The 27,626-nt window shown below is 35.2% G+C and overlaps 4 protein-coding genes across 6 annotated transcripts; 3 read left to right on the top strand and 1 right to left on the bottom strand.

Moving 5' to 3' along the window:
• Window positions 1-1,584: 1,584 nt before the first annotated feature.
• Window positions 1,585-3,662, top strand: LOC103334840 (Major facilitator superfamily protein). Its single transcript, XM_008237852.3, has 2 exons — window positions 1,585-2,989; window positions 3,188-3,662. Exons 1-2 carry the CDS (start codon window positions 1,806-1,808, stop codon window positions 3,609-3,611), a joined length of 1,608 nt encoding a protein of 535 aa, XP_008236074.1. The 5' UTR covers window positions 1,585-1,805; the 3' UTR covers window positions 3,612-3,662.
• Window positions 3,663-11,953: 8,291 nt separating this feature from the next.
• Window positions 11,954-13,452, top strand: LOC103329353 (uncharacterized). Its single transcript, XM_008231845.2, has 4 exons — window positions 11,954-12,137; window positions 12,599-12,727; window positions 12,821-12,997; window positions 13,186-13,452. Exons 1-4 carry the CDS (start codon window positions 12,060-12,062, stop codon window positions 13,279-13,281), a joined length of 480 nt encoding a protein of 159 aa, XP_008230067.2. The 5' UTR covers window positions 11,954-12,059; the 3' UTR covers window positions 13,282-13,452.
• A 2,005-nt stretch (window positions 13,453-15,457) lies between these two features.
• LOC103329259 (Pseudouridine synthase family protein) lies at window positions 15,458-18,976 on the bottom strand. Of its 3 annotated transcripts, none has more exons than XR_016122919.1 (8): window positions 18,627-18,976; window positions 18,465-18,500; window positions 18,095-18,207; window positions 17,829-17,977; window positions 17,429-17,573; window positions 16,842-17,297; window positions 16,126-16,653; window positions 15,458-15,750 (listed from the first exon to the last, which is right to left on the bottom strand). XR_016122919.1 is itself a non-coding variant. In XM_089043394.1 (8 exons), exons 1-7 carry the CDS (start codon window positions 18,853-18,855, stop codon window positions 16,234-16,236), a joined length of 1,548 nt encoding a protein of 515 aa, XP_088899520.1. In that variant the 5' UTR covers window positions 18,856-18,962; the 3' UTR covers window positions 15,458-15,750; window positions 16,228-16,233. The 3 variants fall into 3 exon arrangements, 1 of the variants encoding a protein (XP_088899520.1); XR_016122920.1 differs by having other exon boundaries at window positions 16,150-16,653; window positions 18,627-18,962; XM_089043394.1 differs by having other exon boundaries at window positions 16,228-16,653; window positions 18,627-18,962.
• Window positions 18,977-21,767: 2,791 nt separating this feature from the next.
• On the top strand, window positions 21,768-27,626 carry TIC110 (translocon at the inner envelope membrane of chloroplasts 110). The gene is made up of 14 exons (XM_008231628.3): window positions 21,768-22,457; window positions 22,548-22,731; window positions 22,820-22,885; window positions 22,982-23,080; window positions 23,301-23,367; window positions 23,778-23,842; window positions 23,927-24,021; window positions 24,300-24,427; window positions 24,516-24,616; window positions 24,733-24,949; window positions 25,402-25,556; window positions 25,827-25,952; window positions 26,049-27,020; window positions 27,162-27,626. The coding sequence occupies exons 1-14, from the start codon at window positions 21,958-21,960 to the stop codon at window positions 27,402-27,404; spliced, it is 3,018 nt and encodes a 1,005-aa protein (XP_008229850.2). The 5' UTR covers window positions 21,768-21,957; the 3' UTR covers window positions 27,405-27,626.

Below are 27,626 nucleotides of genomic sequence, written 5' to 3'. Positions count from 1 at the left end.
ATTGTCCTATTGTCCATCGCATAGGTATAATATGAGGGTCTTACTTTTATTGATTAAATGGTATATATTAGGTAAATATTATCAAGGAAAGAATTCAAAATTCAATTACAAGGAAATTATGCATTAAATTTAGATTTTCAATATATTTTTCTTATTTACCTCAAAGGGTAAAATCGACACAACAAAAAAAGTAAATAAAGTCAAAGGATCTACATCTAAAACTAAAAGCGCGTGGACTAAATTCAATATCACCTAATCGTTTTGGACCTAGATCGAAGAACCCCTTTTTTTTTTTTACAGGACTAGCCAAATGTTGGATTTTTATTTTCTAACAAATTATACAAGCGAACTATTTAATCGAATATACTCATCACTAATCAGCTAAGTATTTTTATTATTACTTTTTAACAAAGTTATCCCCTAACTCCACCCTATTCCGAATACGGGAAATTACCTATAGAATAGTTACTTAGGTAATCTTCAAGTTGACTTGATTATAGGGTCAATTGCTGTATAACACTAGAGTTGAATTGATTAGAGGACACTTTGATTTCAATAAGCATGTCTTATTTTTTTATTAACAAAAAAAAGGCATATATGAACTTAAGATTTTTTCTAACATTGAGGCGAGAAGTGACATTTTGTTCAAGTGCATGTATAACATTTGTCGTCAGAAATGGTGGTGTCAAAACCCATCCACACCAGCATCAAAACCCACCTACACCACCGGCATCAGAACTCCAGAACAAACAAATACCTTCTTGAGAGGTAATCATACATGAAGAAACAAACCAATGAAAAATGAAAGGGAAAACTATGTTCCAATAGTATGCAAGTAGAGAAACGTGAACCAATAGTGTACAAGTAAACAAACAAATTATATTGTTTGTGGGTTACCAATAGTATGCGAGAAGGGAAACGTGAGACCATCCTTCCACAACGAGAACCAAAGGCTATATAACCTATGATATTTTCCACACACAAAGATGCCAAAATTACTCTCACATGTTTATAGTAGAATTCAAATCATAAGTCAAATTGATATACAAATAAATAGCCAAATCATATCAAATCATAATCAATGTTACGTTAAGTTCTTTTTTTTTTTGGTTGCCAGAATGTTAAGGGAAAAAGACTTTGAAAGAAAAAGAATATTACAGTAGTACAATCACGTGGTACATTTTATACATATGTTATAATATAACTGGATATTTATTAATACTATTCCCTAAAAAGAGGAAAATAAACTATGCCGTTTACTCATACTATAACACGTGTACAAGATGTACCATGTGACCATATTACCGTAGTATTAATATTATTCCCTAAAAAAAAGGAAAGAGACATTGAATTAGAAAGTTAATCAATCTAGAACTTTTGCTTTTTTGTTTTTCCATGTAATGATGGTTGAAATTGTTAATACAAAGTCAAAAATACAATCAAAGGAGAAAATAAAGGAATTAAACAATAAGCAAAGTAGAAAATAATGTTCAATTATATTTTCCTAATATAAACAAAACCTATATCAGTGGTTACACACTTGAAAATAAGGATATAGCTCCTCCCTCTGTTGTTATATGTCACTTGTAACTCTCATTGATCAAACGGACATAAAAACTCTTGTGGTCACTGTCGTTTTGCCAGAATTTTTGACTTATTGCTTACTCTTTTCACACAACACCTCTCTCCTCCTACCTCCTCTCCAAAGCCTTACAAATAAATAGGTACACCACGCTTTATAAACCAAACTTCTGCACAGCAAAAAATAGTTTCCACTCCAACTCTCTTAATATATTTATCCTATCATGTCTTCTTCTTCTTCTTCTTCTTCTTCTTCTTCTTCAACAGCTTTCCAATGGCTAAGCCTTGTGGGAATAATATGGCTCCAATCCATCAATGGAACCAACACCAATTTCCCAGCTTACTCATCACAGCTAAAAAAGGTCCTCTCCATGTCCCAAATACAGCTCAACAATCTGGCCTTTGCCTCTGATGCTGGAAAGCTCTTGGGTTGGTTTGCAGGCATTGCTGCTATCTACTTACCCCTTTGGCTTGTTCTTTTGATCGGTTCGCTTCTCGGGTTAATCGGCTATGGCATCCAGTTCCTCTTCATCACAAACCAAATCCCATCTCCCTCCTATTGGCTGATTTTCTTCCTCACTGTTCTTGCTGGCAATAGCATCTGCTGGATCAACACTGTCTGCTATGTTGTCAGCATTAGGAACTTCCCATGTCACCAGCAGATTGCTGTGGGGATAACAACAAGTTACCAAGGACTGAGTGCCAAGATCTACACAGATATTGTTGGTGCTGCATTTTCTTCCTCGCCTCAGGGAAAAGCCAAGGCCTATTTGCTTCTGAACGCTCTGTTGCCACTTGGGGTCGGCGTTGTCGTGGCTCCATTGGTTAGAAACATTAATGTAATGGAAAGACCAAGAAACATGAAAGCTGGGTTTATTTCGATGTTTCTGATAACAATTGCCACCGGAATCTACGCCGTGATCAGCAGTCTAGGGTCGATTTCTAGCGGATTAACTCCCCTGCAAAATGTGATAGGTACCGGTGTGTTCCTATTGGCCCCTTTGGGAATTCCAATTGTTGAGAAAATGAGAGAAAATTTGTCAAGAAAATGGAACTTAAACAGAGAGAGAAGAGTGTATAGTTTTACCATGGAGGAGAATAACAATGGTATAGGGAGCTTAGAAATTGGGGCAGTGAAAGAGGGAGAAGAGTTAGATGGTAGGCAGGTTCATGAGCCTTGTGTTAGAGAGGAGATTGGAGTGAAGTTGATGGTGACAAGGCTAGATTTTTGGTTGTATTTCTTTGTGTATTTTTTCAGTGCAACACTTGGGTTGGTGTTCTTGAACAACTTGGGACAGATAGCAGAGTCCCGTGGCTCATCCAGGACTTCATCTCTGGTCTCTCTATCCTCTTCTTTCGGGTTCTTTGGGCGCCTCATGCCTTCTCTTCTAGACTATCTCTTCTCAAGGTAACCCCTCCCTTGATCATATCTCATATGTCTCGTATGTTATATTCTCAGACAATCAATCGGCACCACACATTAAAACAAAAGCTCAGCGTATAAATGGTCTGAATTGAGCGTCCAATAACCAAAAAAATATGTCATACTGTGTGACCAGAGAACATAATTTTAGTAAATTTATTTTTTCATTTTTTATTTTTTCAGGAGCAAGTATATGATTTCAAGGCCGGCGTTGATAGTGGCATTGGTGGCTCCAATAGGAGGGGCATTCTTCTTGCTTCTCAACCCAGCAAGCTTCTCCCTTTTCCTCGGCACAGCCATTATAGGAGTGTGCACCGGAGCAATAACTTCAATTGCAGTCTCCATAACCACAGAGCTGTTTGGGACCAAGAATTTCTCTGTGAACCACAATGTGGTGGTGGCCAATATATCGATAGGGTCCTTTGTTTTTGGCTACTTGTCCGCTATTTTTTACCGCAAGGAAGGAAATCAAGAAGATGGGAGGTGCATGGGAATGGCTTGCTACAGAAGCACTTTTGTCATCTGGGGTTCTCTTTGCTTTCTTGGGACTGGCCTAGCTTTAGTGCTTTTTGCACGAACACGAAAATTCTACTCCCAAAGATCATAGAATCTGTTTTTTAATTTTTTTAATTTTATAAATCTTAAATTTTTAGAAACATTTATAGCTGGTATACAGGGATGACAAATTGGCCATGTTGGTATTTATTGCATCCCAAAAAGAAAGACAAAACAAAAGAAAAGAGAAGCAATTACAGTATAGGAGGTAGGTAGATGTTGATCTAACTCTTTAGGTAGTAGCTAGCTAATGACCAACCTTTTTTTTTTTTTTTAATCATTCTCTATAGGGGGAGTATTATACTAGGTTGTCTCAAGATTGTCTCATACATGATTCGAACCCGGATGAACTTGAGGGAGGAATGAGAGAGTTTGACTTGCTTTTCTACTGTGGTGTCACCTCATATGCAACCTTTGTTGTTTGTTACATATATATTATTAAGAAGTTTTGTAACATCATCTCCTTTTTACCCATATAATTTTACCAGTAATGTCGTTAAAATTTTCTAAATTATGGACAAAATTGCTTTACTCTAATATTATCTAAAGAAAATTTACATAATCAATAGTTCTAAGTAACAAAGAGGGTTTGGTTTTAAAATTTAAAAAAAAAAAATTCTTTATCTTTTTTCTATCAAACAGTATTAAGATTGCAGTTATAAATTACTCTACAAGGGCAATACAAATACAAAAGTCATAAGTGCCACTACAATTATCCACAAAAGGGTCAAAATCACTACTCACAAATACGAAGAGATCCATCAACAACGTCAAACTCATACAACATACTTTCCACTTAAAGCCACACAAAATCAAAGACAATATGACGTAACTGCATGTCTAGAAAATGTTTGGAGCATATATTTTTTGTTTTGGAAAATGTTTGCAGCATGTATTTGAATAAGAGTGAATAATTTGGCTGCCAATGTAAAAAATCGTGCTGTATTCTCTCATGGCATTTATTTCACCTTTGACCCAACCAATGACATGACTATATATCGAATTTCCAAATGGAAAGACAGGATTATATATGGATAATTAATGTCGAATCAATAGCCCTTCAGATTAATGTAAGGGCAAATCATTATAATCTTATAGATCAACTAATTAAGTTACGTACTAAAGCTTCTCACAAGGAAAAAATATATATTTGTTTTGACGTTCACGACCCGAAAAATAAAAATCTTTGCTCCGACGTTCCTGATTTGCAGAGGTGTTAATTATTGTATTTATTTACTCCAAATTAGGAACGTTCAATTCAAAAATAATTAGTCGAATCTAGGACCTTGGATACAAAGTAAATGCTCTTAATCACTTAAACTGCAAGCTTCTTGCACATATAATTTCATTGAAATTATAAATAAAAAAATTAAAAAAAATCACACATGTAAATTTATATATTTGTTTTTTTTTAAATGTAAATCTCGATTGATTGGAAGACCGAAGTCCTAAGTTTGATTCTCCCTCTTTCAATATACTTCTATTATATAAAAAATCAAAATACAAATCACATGTGCACATGAAACACAAGTCTCCTCACGCTGTGTTCAAAATCTCACATGGAAGTCAATGCCTTTTGAAATAGCAAAAATAAACTTGTCATATATCATGCATATCACATAGGGTTAGGGTAAACTCAGTTTGTTGTTGGGTCCTACCAGAAATGCACAAATCACACAAACAAGAAAGATGCACGGCACTTATCTCTCTCCCCATGTAAACCCGAAATGATGCAAAGCTAGCTCATGCTTACTCAAGAAGAGCTCATACAATTAGAAATCAAGATAATCCTCCACTACACGGAATTACTTTTTCCATGTAAAATAAAAAATTCACGAAAATATTATCGTGTGCATATCAACGTGGTTTATCTAAATTCACTCGAATAATAACATATATACATCATATGTAAATTCTAATTAAACTCGATATTCTATATAATAAGAGATTGAATGATATCTCATAATTAATGTGTATTCGATATATGACGTAACATATGTTGACGTGATACAAGAAATAGTCCTGAAATAAATTAGGACCAATATTAGATTCAAATCAAAATCGAACATTGAAGTATATAAGTGTGCCACATGTACTGTGGGCTTGATGATTATTTACTTTGTCTTCCGTGTGCTGTAAGGCAGTAAATGTAGCGTAAGGGTCAATCAGATCAGGCACATGGTCTTCTTCTTCCTGCATATTGACGACGCAACTTCAGCGCCATAACTAAGGCTACCCCCTCCTGTAGTGGGGTCCATCTGATTGTCTTGTATAGATTGTGGGGTCCATATCATTCCAGACGGGTTGTGGCTCAGTTGATTCTATTTTCCTCTTGGTGTCGTCGGGAATTCCGATTGAAGTCCGCATCATCCGTTGATCATATTTGAATATTTTCGTGTTTCCAGATAAATTGTTGAGGTTGATAGAAGTTTCCAACACTTCAATTTCTCGTTCTCTTGTGACTTGTCAGCAGTGAGGATTTATAGCATCACCAACCGCTACATGTTAAATCACTATGCGACCATAAAATGATAAGATGCGAAAAAAGAAAATTGTTCAAACCGAATATCAAATTATTCCATAAACCGTGAAATTCAAATTTAACATTTTTCACTTGACGTGTCCCGTCGCCATAATAGAGACCTTTGCCGCCTTCTCTGCCCAACGGTTAAGCTTACGTTTGAGTGACATGTGGATGATGTATACTTGCTATATCTTTGTCATTTTCAGACCAGTAGTCAGCTTTAATTTCCACCAATATCAAACAAAGTAACAACGCACGACCAGCGGTCATGGTGCATGTCAAGAAAACCAACTACTTGGGCGCATCATTCATTTTCATTTATTCATATTTTTTATATAATAATATTAACATTTTCTTTTTTAATATGTTTTTGTGTGTATGAAATAATTCTTGATTGTACTTCCCTTGTATTTGTGGTTGAAGAATTTTCTTGGTTTACAATAATCTTTCGAAATGAGAGGCTCATCTAGTCACAAACGTTCCTCAGAATGAGACAGCAGTACGTACAAGCCAATAGCAGACTTCCACATTGTTTTCGCATCTAATATCAAAAACAAAAACTCAAAATGATAAAAATCCGACGTTACAATGAATAGAGCCAAATTGATAAATATTTAATCAATCAATCAGCTTCATTATCAGTTTGTCACTTTCGCAAATTCCCGTTTTTAGCAGCCATGTAAAAGATCATATGGGCCCAGCATTTTCCTAATTTTTTAAAATGTATTTTTCAGCATGCGGTTCAAGTTAATTGGTGGGAATTAATTGTCTATTGTGCTCACAATTTTCTCAGTGATTCATCATTTTAATTTGGTGGGAATGGATATTTATATATTTATTACCTTTTTTATGGGGACTCTTTATATATTATATATAGTGTTGAAAGAAAGTTAGCTGAATGAGTAGCTATTGAATTGAATGACAAATTTTATTAATTTCCTGTGTCTCAAATTTCAAAGTTCCATTAATATCACCGTACTAGCAGGTAAGGGTTTGTCTACACAAAATAATTTTCTGGTCTGGTATGTGGTTCAGAGTATTATTGTTGCTTCTTAACTAGCCTCCTGGGGAAGCAGAAATAATTATATGAAAACGAACGGATTAATTATCAATGGGTGTTAGTTGGATTGGTTCAAGTTTTTTGTATGCTTTCAAGTTATCATGGATTCAAGCCTCTATGATACCTCTATGCGAGGGTTTCTCCCTCCCCTTCTTAACTTTGGGATGAAAAAAAAAATACAAATTTATAAATAAACTCAATCCTAGACATGTATTTATAAAAAAATCAAAACACTATTTAAACATAGAAACACACTCAAAATCAACCCCAAAGTCAATAATTTTATATTTTTTGGGTGTGTTTATAAAGTGTTTTGGGTGTTTGGTTTTTTTATAATTTTGGCTCCCATTTTGGGTGTTTTAGTGAAACTTACAAAAAAAAAAACAATAAAACCCCATTAATTATAGGAGAAAAAGGATCCAAAACGGCATTGTTTTAGATGAATTTAAAGTAATAAATTACTATTCCATTCAAATATTTTTTGGTGTGATTATCAAATCGCCACATATTCCATTCAAATTCATACAGGCTCACCAATATTTAAGGCGAAGTGTGTCCAATGCATCCTTTTCAGGCTCAAGTGTCCGAAATATTTTCAAGAAAGAGGCCCAAATTTTCTTAATGAGCCCAAATTCTTTACACAATTTCGTATCAGTGTCCATATGGACTGGTTATGTTGGTTGGTGCGTTAGGATCTAAAATTCAATTTGGTATTAATTATTCATTAAGATGTTTAATTTGGATATAGATGTACAAATTGATATCTCAAACTATGGCTTCTTTGACCACATGAATAACTTTTGTGCAACTCTTTTATTTTGTTGCCAAAATGAGAAAGGAAAGGGGGAGTTTTCTCACGCACACACTGCCGAAGTACTATAAGGATTCGAAATTGAGTTTATTAATCTGTTACTCAAGACCATTATCCACCATTGCCACTTTTTCTGCAACACTTTAACTTGACCAGACATTGGAAGAGAGGAGGAACCAGTAAAAATGATCTTCTAGCTAGTTAACTCGTTATGCTGAATCGTTGTACTTGATCAAGACCATTTTTGACTCTCTGTTTTTCTCTGTGCGTCTTGTAATTTTGTTATAAAAACAAAGTTTGATAATGATCATATTATTCCAATTAATCTTTACTCTAACATGCACAGTGTTTTTTCTTGAGTCATAAACACTCAATTTATCTTTGTATTGTAGGTATGTGCCAACCAAACCTTTTGTCTTTGGTGTTTATCTTATGCTTAGGAATTAATTCTTTGAATGACCAACGGATACTATAAGCTCTCTCTCTCTATCTCTCTCTCCAATATCATGGCATTTTCCTATCAACTTTATGTTGTTTGTTGCCATTGATATAATTTGCATGTGAATGTACTTTCTATATAAAAACTCTCACGTGAGCTATGCAAGAAACCTTGTATCTATTATTGTCTGCAAAACAGTGTATGAGAATAATTATATCATATATGGTATGTCTATATGTATTTAATTTTCAAGGAGAAAACTATCACTTAATAATGGTGACACATATACAGTACTTGAATAATGAACATGCACACCATAGCTAGTTGCATTTAAGAAATGATCCAAACTAAGGATGTGACAAATATTGCAAGTGTACTGCTATAGGATTTGGAAAGAATATCATTGAGAATGTACCCCGGAATCTGAGCTAGGGCAACTTGTCCAATTAGGAAATGTTACAGAATGTATTATATTATGGATATGTCACGAGAAAGAATATTTAAAGAAACTGGAATTTCTCAGGATATATATTAGACAAAATTAATCATCTTCAGACCAAAAGATCACAGGGCAACCTAATTAACATGGCCTTATTATGTCATATGCTCACATAAGAGACATTTACAGCTCATATGCATCACTGGAGAGTTAATGTCGTCGCCTCCTTTGCCTGACTATCAATCTAAACTATACACGCACAAAATCATATCTCGAATTAACCTAAAATGATTTATAGTTTCGTTAATCTTACATCTTATATTGCTGAAACAATCTAGTAAGAGAATATTTTTATAAGAGCGAAATTTCAAGTGAATTTTGTTCACCATATTATAGCGATCAGTATGAAATATACATTAAAAGGCATCACCCTCACATGTATACAATTAAGCACAATTAAAAGGCACACAATCGTACGTGTTTTTCTGTTTGTAATTTTGTAGTTTTCTCTAGTTAATAGTACTACCCAGATGATAAGCACCAAGTCACCCTCAATGTTTACTTCAATAATTAATATATATTTTTCCAGTACACGATGGACTGTGTGTCTATATATATACATGGTAAATATACGTTATATCATAGCTGTTATATAGAATTTTGAGATGTTGATATGATTTGACATAAAAATAATATTGATAATGGAATTTTTGGTGTTTGGAATCCACATGCGAGATTATTACAATGGAAATAATAAGTGCCCTCTGATTATAAATTTCATCTGTTACAAATAGATGGAGACAAATGCATTATAATATATATATAAGTAACATTGGAAACTTATCTGGTTTTGGTGCATCAATGAAAACAAAGTGATGCAAACGAAATATAGAAAAAAACAGTGTGTACTTGAATTACAAAATGTACCATAAGTTATATGCATATGCATGTATATAATATATAGAAATTCTCTTATGCGGAAGTCCGGACGTTATTATCGTGCGGACGCTATGTATTTTCTACTATTCTTTCATGGTTTTCTCCCTGTTTACAATGATATCCGCACGATAATAACGTGTGGACATCCGAACGAGAAAATAACTATATATATTGTACAGTATTTTTCATGTCCACTTTATCTTGGAATTCTTATGACTTTTCAATTTTGGGTCCATAAATTTTCACATATTTTTATACAAGTGATATTGAGGAGGGAGGAATTGAACATGACCTCAAATGCATTGGAAACTGCTTTAAAAACACTTAAATTACAAACCCCTTGGTATAACTTTAGAGTGGTGATTTCCTTTTATTTTATTGAACTACAAATTTTAAAGCTCCCCTATCAAGTTGTATTTTTTTATTATCACAAAATTAAGAGTAGAGGGGATAAGATATAAAGAGATTGTGGTTGAAAGACCCCATATATATGAAATATATGAAAGATGAAAACACTGAAATAAGTAGAGCGCATGTTTAAGGATATATGCAAAGGGACAAGAGGAAGGGGTAACTGTAACTGTGCACACATGGGGTTGGTTCTGATGATCAAGCTGGGGCAATCATGTGAATAGATGGTTACCAGATTGTCCACACGTTGAATGCAAACAACCTTGAAAGCAAGTGCTCCAGCTAACACATGAGCTACTACGTACTGATTCGCGAGCCAGAAACTAGCTACCATCAATTATATATATTTATATAATAATATATACCCGGTAATTTTTTTATTACAAGACTTTCCATTAGACAAATGCATATGTTAACAAATCGTGAGCAGAGACGATCGAAGCTACAACTCTCAGTGTTTATGGCTGCATTTGGCCTTCAAGACGATTTAGTTGAAGGTAGATTGCTGCTGGTTTCTTTTAGTCGAGAGCATGGTTGAAATATATCTGAATGAATGGTGCAAACAAATAATTGCCATCAGGTTGGGCCCCCTATGCAATATATGCATGTGTATAGCTTAGTTTGGCAGTATTATTTCAAATTTTCGATAGGAATAATGTTGGTCAATTTATGTCATAAAGTGAATTATGATTTGAGAGTATCATTTGCATGTTGTGCAAGAATGCAACTAACTAGAATACGACACATTTGGTATTGATAGGCATGCATTAGTACTATTAAATTGGCAACTTTTAAAGGAATTAAGTGGAAACAAAGAAATGGCAAATGGGGTTTTGGAGAGAGAGAGAGAGAGAGAGAGCCCGTGAAGAAGGTTTGGAGGCATTCAGAGCACAAAAACTGAGCATGGTTTGACGCTTCCTTTGCTACTTTCGATGGTGTCCCAATCACGAGTAGATTCCTTCTTCTCACGTAACCCCACCACCACCCTCTCCCTCTCTCGATCACTCTTGCTCTCCTAATACATACATTCCCATGCAAAATGTACCTCTGTTTCAACTTTCATGTATACAGTATATATATATATATATATATATATAATTTCCATTATTATTATTTCCAAGAGATGTCATGTCCCCGTACACACCCTCTCTCCCTAGCTAGCTTTCTTCTTCTCGATGCTTCTTCTACATCCAATTATTGCTTCTAATTTCATGTATCCACATTTCCAATTTTCCATATCCATGATGGTTACCTCATGGGAAATGAGAAAATATCAAGTGGACTCCGACTCATGTTTATCTAAATCAGTGAATATAAATAAGATATTATCTTGATTTATTTTTTAGATTACATATATATGCCGGGAAATAGTTTCTTCCTTGAATTAATTTGTGGTCCAAATTCATAATAATTTTTAAAAATAAGTATATGCCTCGCAGTTTAAGTTTGATATATATCACATATATTAATATTTTTTGATCAATGAGTAAATTGAAATGGGATTCAATCTCTATAGCATGTATGAAAATTACATTATACCCTCATATCAATTAGGCTATAAATTCAATTTAAGATTAAAATAATGATATCCATCACTATCAACACAATGTACTGTATGAATGTTTTAGATTACATATAATTTTTTAGTATTACATAAAACATATATTTCTTTTCAATTTGTTCTAATAGTATGTATTCTTGAAGATAGATATTTAATTATATATCTCACAGAAAAAGAGAGAGAGAGAGAGAGAGAGAGAGAGTAGTTAAGGTTGATCTAATAAATCATTCCACAACTCTTTTTTCACTTTATAAGTACAGATAGCCATCAGCAAGGAACAAGAGAGAGAGAGAGAGAGAGAGAGAGAGAGAGAGCCATGGTGTCCAAGGTGCAGAAGAGAGCCTCAGTGTCCAAGAAACTGCAATCCCTTCGTTCCATCTCTAACTCCCATGCGGTACTCATCTGAAACATCTCTTGTTCTTGGCTTTGCATGCCTCTCTCATTCTCTCCTCTACACATAATTATTCCTCCTTCACACGGATTGTTTATTTTAGTGGGACAAATTAAAGATAACTCTATCACTTATCTTCATCTGATCTTCTTGAAACCTGAATTCCGAGTCTGTAATTTCTCTGGTTTCAAATTAAGGCTCTTTGCAACCTCGATATATCTCTATTAATTTCGTTATTCCCACTTCATTTTTAATCCATATATAATTTGATGTATTATATGTGTGTGTGTGTGTGTGTATTATTTCTCCCTTTGAATTCCCTCTTTCTCCTTATTATTAGTTCCTTAGACTTTTACTCGTAGGGTAGGGATAAAAATTAAAATTCAGGAAGATTGTGTCTCTGTGGCTGACTATGACTATGACCTGACCTTCGTCTCCATGTGTTTTTGTGTCTATGTGTGCAGCACAGTAAAACCTCAATTATATTGGATGCATCCAAGTATATACAAGACTTAAAGCGAAAACTGGAGCAAATGAATCAAGGGATCATTGCCGCAGCGCGTAGCTCATCTGCGGCGCAAAATCCTTTCCCGGTGGGTAAAATCTGAATGCACACGAAATATCCTTGCTTAAGTAATTTGTATATAATTAACTCAACAATTAATTGAGGGGTTTATTCATTTCAGCAACTCAAAGTTGAGCCTCGAGAGGGAGGCTTTCTTATCAAGATGTTCGCTGAAAGGAGCTGCAGTGGGTTGCTTGTTTTCATATTGGAAGCTTTTGAGGAGCTAGGCCTTGATGTGCATCAAGCTAGGGTTTCTTGTTCCAACAATTTTCTTCTAGAAGCAGTTGGAACAATTAATGTAAGAATAATATACATGCAGCAAATATAGCACTGCACGTACTCAATTGAAACAGACAATTAAAGTTATGCAAACGTGGCATCTATATATATATATATATATAGTATATTTATATATATGTTAAATTTATTTTTGACATGTTTGATGATCAAATATTGTGTCATTTTCTGTTGAATTTGGTGTTGCAGGATAATCAAAGTGCTGACCAGAAAGATGCTCAGGCAGTGAAAGAAGCGGTGTTGCAAGCCATTCAAAACTGGAGTGAAGTTACCCAACAAGAATAATAATGCAAGCAGACTCAATTCTTGAACTCATCGTTTTCTACTTCCCTTTTTCAGAATTAATGTCCTCTCTCTCTCGTTTTTCTTTTCTTCTTTCCACTCTCCCCTAATGTTTTTGTACGTCCAAATCAGTGGTTGTCTCGAGCATATATATATAGGTTACAGATTTATTAATTGTTTTGGTTTATGAATGGATGAGACATATAGCCTATATCTAAAGAGCCCTAAAATTAATAGGAATTTTTGTAGAAATGTCACATAAACTTATATATCAGTTTCAATTTGTCACTTTAAAGAAAAATTTAAGCAAAATGTCACCTTAAGTTTTCAAAATCCATGATTTGTCACTTGACTTTAACATCATCTAATTTTCCATCCATTTTGAAGGGTATTTTAGTCTTTCCAATATGTAAACCCTCTTTTTTTATATAATTTAAATATAAAGCTATGTAAACCCTCTTGCTTGGAAAGACTAAAATACCCTTAAAATGGATGGAAAATTTGATGACGTTAAAGTCAGGTGACAAATCATGCATTTTGAAAACTTAAGGTGACATTTCCCTTAAATTTTTCTTTAAGGTGACAAATTGAAACTGATGTATAAGTTCATGTGATATTTCTACAATTATCTCAAATTAATAATTAAAACCAACTTACATGCATATCTAATGAGAATTTGCTTTGCTTTTAAATATATATACAATTATTCTTTTATCCAGATGTCCGCACATTATTACTATGTGAACGAGGAGGAAAGCAAGAAGAGATAGTATAAAATACATGGTATCTATAAGATAATAACGTCTAGATGTCCGCATAGGAGAAAATATATTTATATATACACATATTCGCAAACTTTGATGTGAATCCATTGCCACTCACTTTTGTTTGTTCTTCACAAATTTGTGGAAAAGGGAAAATGTAGTTGGGGTGAAAGGCCTTTCGTACCTTAAAGTTCAGTATTATTCATTTCGTATGTATATTTTCATGAAAGCCAACCAAAAAGAGTGGCTAGTCCACCAATAAAGTTGATCTGAATAACATGTGCCTTTATTTTGAGGACATTTTGTATTGAGAGAGGCGATAACATATTAAACTCACACACATTACATGAATGCACTCATGAGCTCTTGGAACATGTGACTTATTATATGGCTGAGACACACATAACATGAATGCACTCATGAGCTCTTGGAACATGTGACTTATTATATGGCTGAGAGAATGAGAATCGTTAATTACCATGGTGGCGGTGGTGGTGGCATATACATGCATGTCATAAATATAACACCAACTGGAAATATAGGAACTTTAGGTGCCTCTCTTGAGACCTGAATATCCAACTTTGAAACGTATGTGAGTGTGAAAAAGAGAAAAACTTAACTTGTTTCTCAATCCTCCCCTGTCAGAAACATCAAAGATGGATTTGGCCATAAAACTTTGCACATAACTCACTGTTAATCGCTGCCTTTTCAGAAGCTTAGGGGAAAGAATAGAAATTTTGTGAAGGGAAAAAAGTGGGCATTTTAGGGGAAAGATTATATGGGTGTAATCATCAAATTGGGAGGGCTCTATAGAATTTTCCCATTGAAAATTTTAATTTTAAGATGGGTGAGCAAAGAGATGGTCACAACAATAGCATCACTCCAATTTTGGGCAAAATTGGACGATTACTGTTCCCACGTCTTTGGGCTTTAAGGATCTGAAATAAGGCAAAAATACTCCTGATGCATGACACTCCCTATTTTGGTTTTGTTCCACTCGTGAGTTTTGCTAGGCACAGTCGCCCACACACACATGGATGATTGTCAGTTCCACTCTAGTACAGCAGATGACACAAATCATACAATGAACGATTTGAGAGATACAGGTTGTAAATCACATTTGACAACACTAAGTTTTGCTACACAAACTAAAGGAACATGGCCCAGCTTGGCAGCTTTTGCCATGCCCTTAATGCAGTGGTTGACTATCAAGCAGTAGCTGCATGGACAACAACAAAATGTCTGTCCTAAAGAAAGACCTGAAACCCAACTGAACTACCATCAACTTTAATTGCTAACCAAACACCATAAGCTCTGGAAGAATAACAACATTCAAAGTATTATGTTCAATAAATCACAAAAGAAATATGCATCAAATAGAAAGGTAAACAGATTAGTTGTTTTGACCCAAAAAAGAAAGAAAAAACAGATTAGTTGTATAATGTCAAAATTATGAAAGAAACAGTTGTGAGCAGATGAGACGTACAAAAATTCAACAACTCAAGAACATATTTTAAAGCACAGGAAATCCAGACCCAACTAATGAGATCCATAAATGTGCAGTATGACCTACTAAAGGCAGTTTGGTTTCCTTTCTTCTCTCCCCATGGAAATAAAGTCTGATCAACACCTGAAGATCCACCTAAAAAGTCAGCACCAGCAGTGAATAACCAGGGCTTCCTTGGATGGAATTTACGGTCCTTTACACCTGCATACAACCACAGTGCACAAAAATATTAGCTTCTATCAATATCTCTGTTTCTAAATTCTGCTCGTGAAAAACTTTTTGGGGTTCTGTATTTTAACATTGAATCATGCTTTGATACTGAGTTGACTAGAAATTTGGCCTGCAACTCTGCACTTCTGTTCCCTAAGTCCTTAGAGCATCTTATCAAGTCCCTATTCTAGAGTGTAAGATATCTCACCATATTATACCTTCAAAAACATTGAAGCCCGTAAAAGTATGTTCATGACAGACATTAAAGCCAGCAATCAATAAACTTTTTGCATACGCTAGCCTTATTATATTCATTTGGTTAAAGCACCCAAGAGAACATAAACTAAAGAAAGCTATCAGTCTCACCTCTCCCATTTGAGCTTGTATTACCTCGAAGTATTTTCAACGGACAAATAAGTTGGTAACCATGCCATGAAAAACATATCCAGTGCAATCATCAGCATCTACCTTGTCTCATTGGTTTAGGACTGGTGCAACACTCTCAAACTTTTCCTTCCACACTTTCCAAGCATTCCTGACTTCATCCAATTCTGCATCAGGAATGCCTGTGTTTCTATCTAAGTTTTCAACCCATTCTTTCCAAGGATATCCTGAAGGTTCTAAGAACTTTGAAACTTCAGGCAACATAACAGATGTGTAGAACTCGTCAACAGCCTTAATAATTTCTTCTGATTCAACCATTGCCATCATTTCAGGCCTTGTTACATTTCCAGGTCGTCCTCTGATTGAAAATCTGTTTCCTCTTAAAAACAAAACTTCAGATGGGGCAAGTGGTAGGATTATCCGTGAGAACATGGCCAGTGATAATGTCAAAATATCTCTTGGGAGTAACTTGCGCTTTATGGCCACGGCAGTTCCAACCATTTTGCGAATCTGGTAAGCACATAAAGAGTATTGTTATTGAATTAGTTCTCCAAGTAAGAAGCAGCCAAATGACAGGAAGAAGAAGCCTAAGTTATTTAGGTGAAATCTGAAATACAGATGAGAGGAACTAGAAAGGTTGTTGTACCATGTGTATGCATGTGTTAAAGAATTTTCAGGGTCACACTAAAATGACTTACTTGATGTAACATGAAAGACTCTCCCGAAATGGAAAGCTCAACATAATCATGTCCAAGTGACTTCTCTAGCTTCCCACAAGAACAGCGAAAAATCTTTCTGAAATGAGAAGCACTTATTCTATCTCTTTCATCAGGTTCATATAACCATCTTGCACGGATGACTGAACCAGCACTTTGATCGTTGCCACCATCTCCCTGCTTCTCGCAAGCATTGCGTAAGTTGCCCTCACTATTGCTAGACGGTGAAGAATTTTGGTTCAGTACCTCGGCATCTGATTCTGGTGTCTTTGTTCCATCCAAATTTTCATCCACATCACTTTCCTCATACTCAGAGGCTGATGCCTCTCCAGTTGATCTCCCTGTTATTGACACACTTCCATGTCTACGTGATTTTTTTACAGGAAGCTTCCTCCTGTATTTAGATCGTATGGTATAATTATGAAAAGGATGCTCTCCCTGCAGAGTACATTGACAGACACTGACTGTTCAACTCAAGAATTTTTTTTTTCAAGACAGCGACTAAATTAGGTGCTGGAAGGAATCACAGTGGTATAAAGGAAATGAATTTGAAGACAAAAACACCACACCTCGAAACAATTTAGTATACTATTGAAGTCTGAGATGTGATAATCAATTTCTGCTGCGCTGAAGTGGCTTTTGATTCCAATAACATCAGCAGGAAGGAGGTATGAATACATGCGGAGATTACACTCCTTTCTAGGATCAAAGCTCCTAAAAAAACAAGAAATCAAATTGACTACCATAAATAAACTTGTAGAGAAAAAGCAAGTGCATGTCCTTACAACAAGAAGGGATATCTCAGGAAAATCTAGGTTAAACTAATATCTGCAAATTGCAACTATCACATTAACAAGGAAAAGCATGTCGTGACTCCACTGTCTAAATACCAAAATCTCTCACTCATTTCATACCTATTGATGGTTTTCTATAATTTATACTAGAAAGGTGAATAACAAATGATCTCACCTCTGTGCAGGCAAAATGCTAAAAACTTTGATATTATGAGGAAGATAATAGTTAATGTGATTCACAAGGGCAACGCCATAAGGGTCTCCATCCCATGCTTTCTCCGGGATTTCCATTTTAAATGATATCATCGTCGCTAATGAGTGAACCTACAATATAAATTTCATCACAACAAATATCAAAAACCAACATCCTCATAGAATGCAGCAGCAAACAATAAGGTTGCAACAAACAAACAGAAATCAGTTATAAGTCAGTTTCATTACTCCTTTATCTGTTCGGCTACTTCTGGCCCAGGCAATCTTGTTAAGGTTCCCGAGATTACTATCGCGGATACCACCGGCATTGAATATGGCCGTTTCCAGTTCTTTTTCAATAGCTACATTTCAAAATTGTAATATGGTTTTTAGCTATATCCCATCCACGCATGCTAAGCTGATTCAAATATGTCTGTTACATGTCAATGACTCAATGTTCAATTTCTTATGGCATGGTCTTTTAACATAACTAGTTCATCCAAAATTTGTAGGGTATCTGCTCTATCAGTAATTTATAAAAATCAATAAATAAATAAATAATTTTCGTTATTTTCAAGCTAAAAGAAAATTTTCCACGGGCAAGGATGAAGAAACTTACTAGATAATGAATGTTCGTCTCGTTGCATTTGCAAGCCTGAAAGCAAATACATAAGAGAACTATAAAATATTGAACTTCGCATATAAAAAGGCAAAACACAATGAAAGTATCGAACTTTAATGTAATAAATTAACAACAGAAATTGTGAGATTTGAAACGGACCTCGGTAATCGGAGCCGACGTACCCGACCCGGAGAACCACTTTCTTCTTTCGGACGGATTGCCATTTGTCAAGGTGGGTTGAGGTTTGTTGAGCAGTAGAGGAGATAGAGGAGGAGCAGTAAATAAGGTTCAATCTTAGGGGTAAAATTGGTTTTGAGAAACGGAAGCTCTGAATTGGGAGTCTTGGAAGCCACAGCGAGAACGGGAGACGCAGAGAAGAGATGGCCATGTTTGAAATTTGGAGAGCAGGGAGGTTGGACTGCAGCCACAGTTTCCTACTGGTTGTGACTGGTGAGTGTACAGAATTTTGGGCTAATCTTTTGGGACCTGCAATTTTTGTGCTAAATTTGAGTTTATTTATTTATTTTGTCCTCGTCAAATTTTTTTTATGAAAATTAGCGTTGTCCTCGTCAATTTAACTTATGTCAATCGGGTCTAAGCCTAGTAAAAAATGCTTTAGTGACTCCTCTTCCCTTTTTAATTTTGACAAAAAATAAAGTAAAAATTAACCTAACTTATATATGTTTGGTTTGTATTAATAGAATGAGTTAAATATGCCAATGAGGTCTACTCGATGAAAAATGACATTGACTTGCAAGTTAATGGTCCAGATTCAAACCTTTATAATAACACTTTGATAGTGTGTGAGAGAGAAACATCCCTACTCTTATTGTTTAGATAATTATTTGTACTAAAAACAAGAGTTATATCATGTTACATGAATAATTAGGATTGCATGATATTCGATTGTAGTTTTACTACACATATCAACAAAAACTTTATATCGTAAATTAATAATATTTGACAAAAAAAAATTGCCGCTAAAGATAGACAACGAATTGGGTTATGAATTTTGGTTTTTGTATCAAGTAACTGATATCAACGGGTAAGATGAAGCATAGAATTTCTTTGAGTGCTACTACCATTCGATGTTATTAATCCATGTATAATTGATATGCATGATTTTAATAAAATAAAAAAGTACATTTGTTATAATATAAATAGATTAGTAACACTATATGACAATGTGGCAATTTAATATTCACATAAAATTACTCGATTAAGCATAACTATAAGGGATTAATAATAAATAAAAATTCAAATTCAAATATACTTTAAATTTAAAGTAAATTTAGGTTTTAGCCAATTTTTTTTTTTCACTTTTGGAAAAAGCCAAATTTTTTTTAAAAAAGACAGAAAAACCTCTCAACTTTCAAATTAAAGACATGCAAATGTAAAGGATTCATTAGGAAATTCAAAAATAAATAAGGGCAATTTTGTCTATTTTGGCTTCTTTTACAAAATTTCTCTCTCCTTTGTGTTTTTTCAAAGTCTCCTAAACTTTAATTGCCATAGAATAATCAAATGTTACACATATATTTTAAGCGTATAGCCGAGCGGCTATACTCTTTGAATATTAATATTTAAAACGTATAGCCGAGCGGCTATACTTTTTAAATATATTCGAATTTTTATTTTTATTTACTCGAATATGCATATTTTGTTTTTATTTTTATAAAAATAAAACGAGTTTTTTAGTTTAATATTTCAAATTAAGAAATATATTAGCCTTATTTAATTACTCTAATTACTAATTATATTTCCATTCTTATTTATTTAGTGAACAATTATTATTTAAATATTTTAATTTATTTAATAAATTACTCAATATATAGTATTTAATAATTTTAAATTATTTTGTGGAATTTGTTTTTTAAAAATTTCATACAAATTAGTTTGTTTAGTTTAATATTTGCATTTAAGTAATATATTAGCCTTATTTAATTACTTTAATTAGTAATTAGTTTGTAATTATTATTTTTTAGTGAATAATAATAATTTAAATATTCTATTTAATTTAGAAATTACTTAATAAATAGTATTTAATTCTTTAAAATTCTTATGGACTTGAAAAACTATTTTTAATTTCCAAAAGTATTTTAAAATAGTTTATATTATTTTAAAATCCTAGAAAATTCTTTTAAGTACCCAAAAATATTGTAAAAACTATTTTAGTATTCCAAAAATTGATTTTAGTCTCCAAACCAGAAATCCAAGTCTTGAACCAAAAAAACCTAACTTCCAAAACTGTTCTCAAGCATCAAACCCTAACCATAAGCCGACTCTAGGACACTTATGACTTGATTAGGCTTGGATACTCATATAACTCAACGTAATGTTTTACGATTAGGTTTTTGATATCATTGTACAACATAACCAGACCTAATCCTAGTTAGTTGGGCTTGCTGATTTGTTGTTATTTTAAAGAGTAATATATTTAAATAGTACATCCGTGCACTATACTTTTTAAATATATTCGAATATTTATATAATTTTATATTTTTTTAATCAAAATTAGTTTTTTTAGTTTAGTATTTGTAATTAAAAAAATATCTTAGCCTTATTTAATTACTTTAATTACTAATTATATTTTAATTATTATTTATTTAGTTAATAATTAGTATTTAAATATTTTAATTAATTTCATAAATTACGCAATATATAGTAATTAATTTTTTTAAATTATTTTGTAGACTTAAAAAAATATTTTCTTACATATTAGTTTGTTTAATTAAGTAATATCTTAACATTATTTAATTACTTTAGTTATTATTTATTCAGTGAATAATTAGTATTTAAATATTTTCATTAATTTCATAAATTACTTAATAAATATTTTTATGGACTTGAAAAACTATTTTTAATTTTTAAAAGTATTTTGTATTATTTAAAAAATCTGGAAATTTTGTTTAAGTAGCCAAAAATATTGTAAAACCTATTTTAGTATTTCAAAAACTGATTTTCGCCTCCAAGCATGAAACCGAAAAACCACTTCCAAACTTTTTTCAAAACCGTTCTGAAGTCTCGAACCCTAACCATGAGCCTACTCTTCTTTGAACCAAATCACAATTATTTTAGTCCGATTTGAAGTTCGAACAAAAGCACTAGGTTTATTTTGGTTTGGCCGGTTTAAACGATTCGACCAATTCGAAAGGGTGGGATTTTGCCCACCTATAGCGTCTTTCAGAAAAAGCCCTCAACATAACAACACTTTTAGCCCATTCAGAATTAGCATCAAGTCCACAGCTAAAAGCCCATGGTACCCTAAAACACCTAACGTTGTAGATCACGGTAGCAAAGCTATCATTTGTTTCGTTTTGTCTTCTTCATTGGCTCTCTATCTTCACTTTCGCCCTGTTATCTTCTTCCATCACTGGTTTCCGTTAAACCCTATAAAACCCTCCGGTCCCAAACCCTAGAAAATCCACACTCCACTCTCACAGCCTCCGTAAACGACGTCGTCCCCCTTTACCCCATCACAGAGGGACCCATGAATCCCTCCACCCTCACACCGCAGCGTTCCGTTCTCCACTCGCCGTTCCTCAACCCCATCTCTCTCCCCGCCGCAACCTCTGGACAGACCAGACGACGCCGTTTCAGAGTCTCATTTCCCCGAAACTCAGCCACCCCCTCGGACCAATCAACTGGCTCCACGTCAACGCCGCCTCCCGATGTATTTGGAGGCAAGAGAGAGCTCACGGGCATCCAGCCCGTCGTCGAGAAGCTGTCGCCGCCGCTCCGTTTGGCGACCTCGGCAATTGTCATCGCCGGAGCTGTGGCTGCGGGTTACGGGTTGGGTCTCCGGTTAAGCAAGTCGCAAAACACAGCGTTTGGCGGTGCCGCAGTGCTCGGAGCCGCCGGTGGGGCTGCCGCTTACGCTTTGAACTCTTGTGCTCCTGAAGTCGCCGCCATCGATTTGCACAATTACGTTGCTGGGGTCGACGATCCCAAAGCTGTTAAGAAGGAGGACATAGAAGACATTGCAAGAAAGTGAGAACCAAGTAGCAAAATTCTCAAGGGGGTTTTTCAATTTACAGCGAGTTTAATTGAATTGAATTTTAAAATTTGTTAATTTTGCAGATATGGTGTGAGCAAGCAAGACGAGGCGTTTAATGCCGAGCTCTGTGATTTGTACTGTCGTTTTGTCACTTCTGTTCTTCCTTCTGGAGCCGAAGAACTTAAAGGTGACGAAGTTGAAACAATCGTGAGCTTCAAAAACTCTCTGGGCATTGATGACCCTGAAGCAGCTTCAATGCATATGGAGGTGGGTCTTTATTTACTTATCTGTTTGTGAAAGCAAATGTATCTACTTCTTTCTCCACCTCAAGCTTGTTAGCAATTTTTGGTTTCAGATTGGTAGGCGAATTTTCAGACAGAGGCTTGAGACTGACCGTGAGGGTGATCTAGAGCAGCGTCGGGTAGGTCTTTTCTGCTCGAAACTTTGAGCTTGTTGCACCTGTTTTGAATAATTGAGGTTCAGGGCTTTGACCATTGTTAGTGAGTCTCCAGTGCAGGCATTTCAGAAGCTGATATATGTTTCAACTCTTGTGTTCGGAGATGCTTCGTCTTTCCTCTTACCTTGGAAGCGTGTTTTCAAGAACACCGATTCCCAGGTATCCTAGTTTGCAATTGCTGTGACTGTTAATATGTTCATACTTTGTGACTGTTAATATGTTCACACTTTGTGCTGTATACTTGGAGTCATTTTTCTTCCCATCTTAATAGTTAATTTGTCGTGGTCTAAACTTAATTGGGTCAAATTCGCATGATATCATAATTCAGTATTCATTGGTTTTTTTGGCTGCATGATTCACGATTCTCTTTTTCTGGTAGGTGGAGCTGGCTATCCGTGATAATGCCCAGCGTTTATATGCTTCCAAGCTAAAATCAGTTGGCAGAGGTAACCACATCATCCATTAAGGCCTTTATCATTCACTACCCAGTTAGAAGCAGGATATAAACCCTGAGCAATTGAAATTTGTGTTTAAATTTGACCTCTTGTAGGGAATTGTTCATGCGTTTGTTTGATTATTTGTTATATTCTAAATCTGTATTTCTCAAACGACGACGTCTTTACCGTTGGCATTTATTAGTTTGATGGTCCATTTTAAGACGCTACAATTTGTTAATTATCTCAAAGGGAGTGGCAGGGTTAACATATGATGTTACTTGCTCAAAGTCTCTCTTTTCAAGTAATTTTTCAAAAGAGAATTTCAATAGATGATCTTAGCAGTTTGGTTATACAAGTTTGTAACGCTCTTACTCAGTTTATGTTTTAATTTCTGACAAAGTTAACTATAATATTGTCAGATATTGATGCGGAGCAGCTCGTTAGGCTTAAAGAAGCACAACACGCGTATCGGCTTTCTGATGAGGTACCTTCTTTGCAATGTGTTTGCTAGACCTGCTGCAGTTTTCTTATAGTTGTTTCTCAATGTGGATAATTATTTTTGATGCAGTATGCAGAGGACTTGTTCAAGGAACACGCAAGAAAATTAGTCGAGGCAAATATTTCAGCAGCACTTAGTATAATCAAGTCCAGAACAAGGGCGGTGTATGTTCACTATCCATAAATAACTGCAGCTGATTACTATGTTTATTTGTTGTAAAACTTAAGCTGCTATCATCTAAATTTAGCTAGGATTTAGTTGTGTATGATTCCTTTTCCTTTTCTGTATGAACTAGTCAGAGAGATTATGTTCCTGCACAATATGAATGTAGAAAGATATTTTATTCTTTTTCAATTATGATAAAGATTTTTTGGCTCCAGTAACATTAAATGGTTGTTCAAAATTGTAACACTAGTAGCATCTAACAAATTTAGCTTTTTAGTAGGGGAGTCACGCAAGTTGTGGAAGAGCTTGAGAAGATGCTAGCATTCAATAGTTTGCTCATCTCACTAAAGAACCAGCCAGATGCAGCTCGCTTTGCACCTGGGGTTGGGCCAATTTCTTTACTTGGTAAGAATCTGCACTGGTTTCTTGCTTGTATGTTTCTAATCGCTCAGTTTTGTACACCCTGCTGTGCTTACTTGTATCTCTGAATTAGGTGGAGAGTATTATGGTGATAGAAAGATTGACGACTTGAAGCTCCTTTTCAGAGCATATGTTACGGATTCTTTATCCACAGGTCGCTTGGAAGAGAATAAGGTTAACAAAGGCTTGTGTGCATACTTTTCACATTATGAACTGCATTAACAACTGCTACGACTGCTGCTGCTGCCATTTCTTCTATTGTTATTCATAATTAACTTTTGCCTGTGTAGCTTTCCGCCTTGAATCAGTTAAGGAATATATTTGGTTTAGGCAAACGAGAGGCAGAATCCATTGTGCTTGATATTACTTCGAAGGTATACCGTAAACGTCTTTCACAGGCTGTTAGTGCGGGTGAGTTAGAAGCAGCAGATAGCAAAGCAGCCTTCCTTCAAAATATCTGTGAAGAGCTGCACTTTGATCCAGAGAGAGCAAGTCAGATTCATGAAGGTAATGGAAGTTGTAATGCTTGTGATATGCACAGCTTATTTTTAAATATCCATTGTGGATACTCGCTATCTTCAGTCAGTTTTTATTTAATAATGTTTATGCAATAATTGGCATCCGATTTTAGTTATACATTTGATTCTCTGATATTTGGTATTGGCTAGTGTTTTAGTTGCTGCCTTGCTGGTTTGAACATTAGAATGGAAAGAAATCAAGATTGAAATGAAATGGAATCAAAATGAGAATATAATTGGCATTATCCATCAGTTTAGGGGAATGGACATTCCATAGGAAAGGCAATTTCCTTTTTTAGGTCAATCAAGACAGTCAAACGTGCATTTAGGAATATCTGTTCCATGCCTTGGTTCATTCCAATGAACCAAACACTACCTTAGTGCTATAATGGATAGTCTGTTTGTTCCTCTTAAAATCTGACTTTGCTTTTCTTGTTTAAGAAATTTACCGGCAAAAGCTTCAGCTTTGTGTTGCTGATGGAGAGCTGAACGAGGAGGATGTTGCTGCATTGTTGAGGCTAAGGGTGATGCTTTGTATACCTCAGCAGACTGTTGAAGCTGCCCATTCAGATATCTGTGGCAGTTTGTTTGAAAAGGTCAGTGCATTTCTTCTTTTAATTCCTCTGTCTGTTATCTTATCTGAGATCCATGGTTATCATTGGACAGTACTATTTTCCCCAAGACTCTTCATTTGCACGTGTACACTTACCACGAAGATTTGTTTCTTAGTTTTATTTGCGTCTTAGCTCAGCCTTCTATGAGTGGATCCGTTATTCATGAAGTTTTTAGATGCTTTAATATGTTGAAAAGCAGTCTGCTATTGTGAAACAAGCTTTAGACTGATTTTTGTATTGGTTTCTGTCCAGGTTGTGAAGGATGCAATTGCATCTGGTGTTGATGGTTACGACGCTGATGTAAAACAAGCTGTGAGAAAGGCAGCTCATGGTTTGCGATTGTCTAGGGAAGCTGCCATGTCTATAGCCAGCAAGGCAGTGAGTATCCACTTTGATTGCTTCTTTTGATGTGACGTTTGTGAATTTGAATTTAACGTCGTCTTTTCTTCTTTGCTTACTTTTACTATCATGCAGGTCCGAAAGATTTTTATTAACTATGTAAAACGAGCACGGTCAGTTGGGAGCCGTACTGAGGCTGCAAAAGAACTTAAAAAAATGATAGCTTTCAACACATTAGTTGTGACTGAATTGGTGGCAGACATAAAAGGGGAATCATCTGATACCTCTACAGAAGAGCCAATAAAGGAGCAAGAAATAGAGGTTCTAGAGGATGAGGAATGGGAATCTATTCAGACACTTAGAAAGATAAGACCCGACAAGGAACTTGCTGCAAAGTTGGGGAAGCCTGGCCAGACTGAGATAACTCTTAAAGATGACCTTCAGGAAAGAGAGAGGACTGACCTATACAAAACATACTTACTCTTTTGTATAACTGGTGAAGTTAAGAGGATTCCATTTGGTGCTCAGATAACTACAAAGAAGGATGATTCAGAGTATGTGCTACTAAATCAGCTTGGGGGGATATTGGGTTTGAGCACTACGGAGATAGTGGAAGTACACAGAAGCCTGGCCGAACAAGCTTTCAGGCAACAGGCAGAGGTGATTTTAGCTGATGGACAATTGACAAAAGCCAGGGTAGAGCAACTTAATGAGTTGCAGAAGCAAGTTGGGTTACCTCCGCAATATGTGCAAAAGATAATAAAGAATATAACAACTACAAAAATGGCAGCTGCCATTGAAACCGCTATTGGTCAGGGGAGGCTCAATATTAAGCAGATAAGAGAACTTAAAGAATCAAGTGTTGATTTAGACAGCATGATATCTGAAACCTTGCGAGAGAGCCTGTTTAAAAAAACTGTAGACGAGATATTCTCATCGGGCACTGGAGAGTTTGATGAGGAGGAAGTCTATGAGAAAATCCCGTTAGATCTCAATATTAATGCTGAGAAGGCTAAGAATGTTGTTCAAGAGCTTGCACGGAGCAGATTATCAAACTCACTTATTCAAGCTGTGTCACTTTTGAGGCAGAGGAATCGTCAAGGAGTGGTAATGGATTTTGTTTATCTGTTATTATTTTACTCCTGCAAGTGCTGAGTGCTAATTTTGGTTGGTGGATACTTTGGAAATGGGCTGGTAAGATTTGACTGATTTGCACGGAAAAATCTGATGCCTTGCTTCTGTTTGCAGGTTTCTTCTCTTAATGACTTGCTGGCTTGTGACAAAGCTGTACCTGCCAAGCCACTTTCATGGGACGTGCCAGAGGAGCTAGCCGATCTGTTTGCTATATACCTGAAAAGTGACCCAGCACCAGAGACATTATCGCGCTTGCAGTATCTGCTGGACATTAATGATTCTACAGCAGCTTCTCTCCGGGAGATGGGAGATAGATTACAACCTATTGGCGCAGAGGAGGAAAACTTTGTATTCTGAGAAGGCGCAAATGGGGAATAGGCCTCTGACTGATTGGCTAATTTTTGTTCATCATCTTGTTTCCATGATAGAGAGCAAATGAGAGAATTTATAATGTGATTATAGACAAGTTGTCAATCCAACATGAAATTATGAAAGTCTGGGTAGCTGCAAAATAAGATTTGTTGTATCTTTTTATTTTTGTTATACGAGGAAGTCATCTACTGAGTAAATGTTTTATGT

This window comes from Prunus mume, linkage group LG1, assembly GCF_029339155.1.
Source record: "Prunus mume cultivar Tortuosa linkage group LG1, ASM2933915v1, whole genome shotgun sequence".
NCBI lineage: Eukaryota > Viridiplantae > Streptophyta > Magnoliopsida > Rosales > Rosaceae > Prunus > Prunus mume.
This window is presented reverse-complemented; position numbering and strand designations above follow the sequence as displayed.

Coding starts and splice junctions, on each gene's coding strand:
- LOC103334840 (XM_008237852.3), top strand. CDS start 1,806: ATGTCTTCTTCTTCTTCTTCTTCTTCTTCTTCTTCTTCAACAGCTTTC. Junction 2,990..3,187: donor CTAGACTATCTCTTCTCAAG/GTAACCCCTCCC, acceptor TTATTTTTTCAG/GAGCAAGTATATGATTTCAA.
- LOC103329353 (XM_008231845.2), top strand. CDS start 12,060: ATGGTGTCCAAGGTGCAGAAGAGAGCCTCAGTGTCCAAGAAACTGCAA. Junction 12,728..12,820: donor CGGCGCAAAATCCTTTCCCG/GTGGGTAAAATC, acceptor TATTCATTTCAG/CAACTCAAAGTTGAGCCTCG. Junction 12,998..13,185: donor AAGCAGTTGGAACAATTAAT/GTAAGAATAATA, acceptor TTGGTGTTGCAG/GATAATCAAAGTGCTGACCA.
- LOC103329259 (XM_089043394.1), bottom strand. CDS start 18,855: ATGGCCATCTCTTCTCTGCGTCTCCCGTTCTCGCTGTGGCTTCCAAGA. Junction 18,208..18,464: donor AGACGAACATTCATTATCTA/GTAAGTTTCTTC, acceptor TTTGAAATGTAG/CTATTGAAAAAGAACTGGAA. Junction 17,574..17,828: donor AGCATTTTGCCTGCACAGAG/GTGAGATCATTT, acceptor TTGTTTTTTTAG/GAGCTTTGATCCTAGAAAGG.
- TIC110 (XM_008231628.3), top strand. CDS start 21,958: ATGAATCCCTCCACCCTCACACCGCAGCGTTCCGTTCTCCACTCGCCG. Junction 24,428..24,515: donor TGGGCCAATTTCTTTACTTG/GTAAGAATCTGC, acceptor TCTCTGAATTAG/GTGGAGAGTATTATGGTGAT. Junction 27,021..27,161: donor AGAGGAATCGTCAAGGAGTG/GTAATGGATTTT, acceptor TTCTGTTTGCAG/GTTTCTTCTCTTAATGACTT.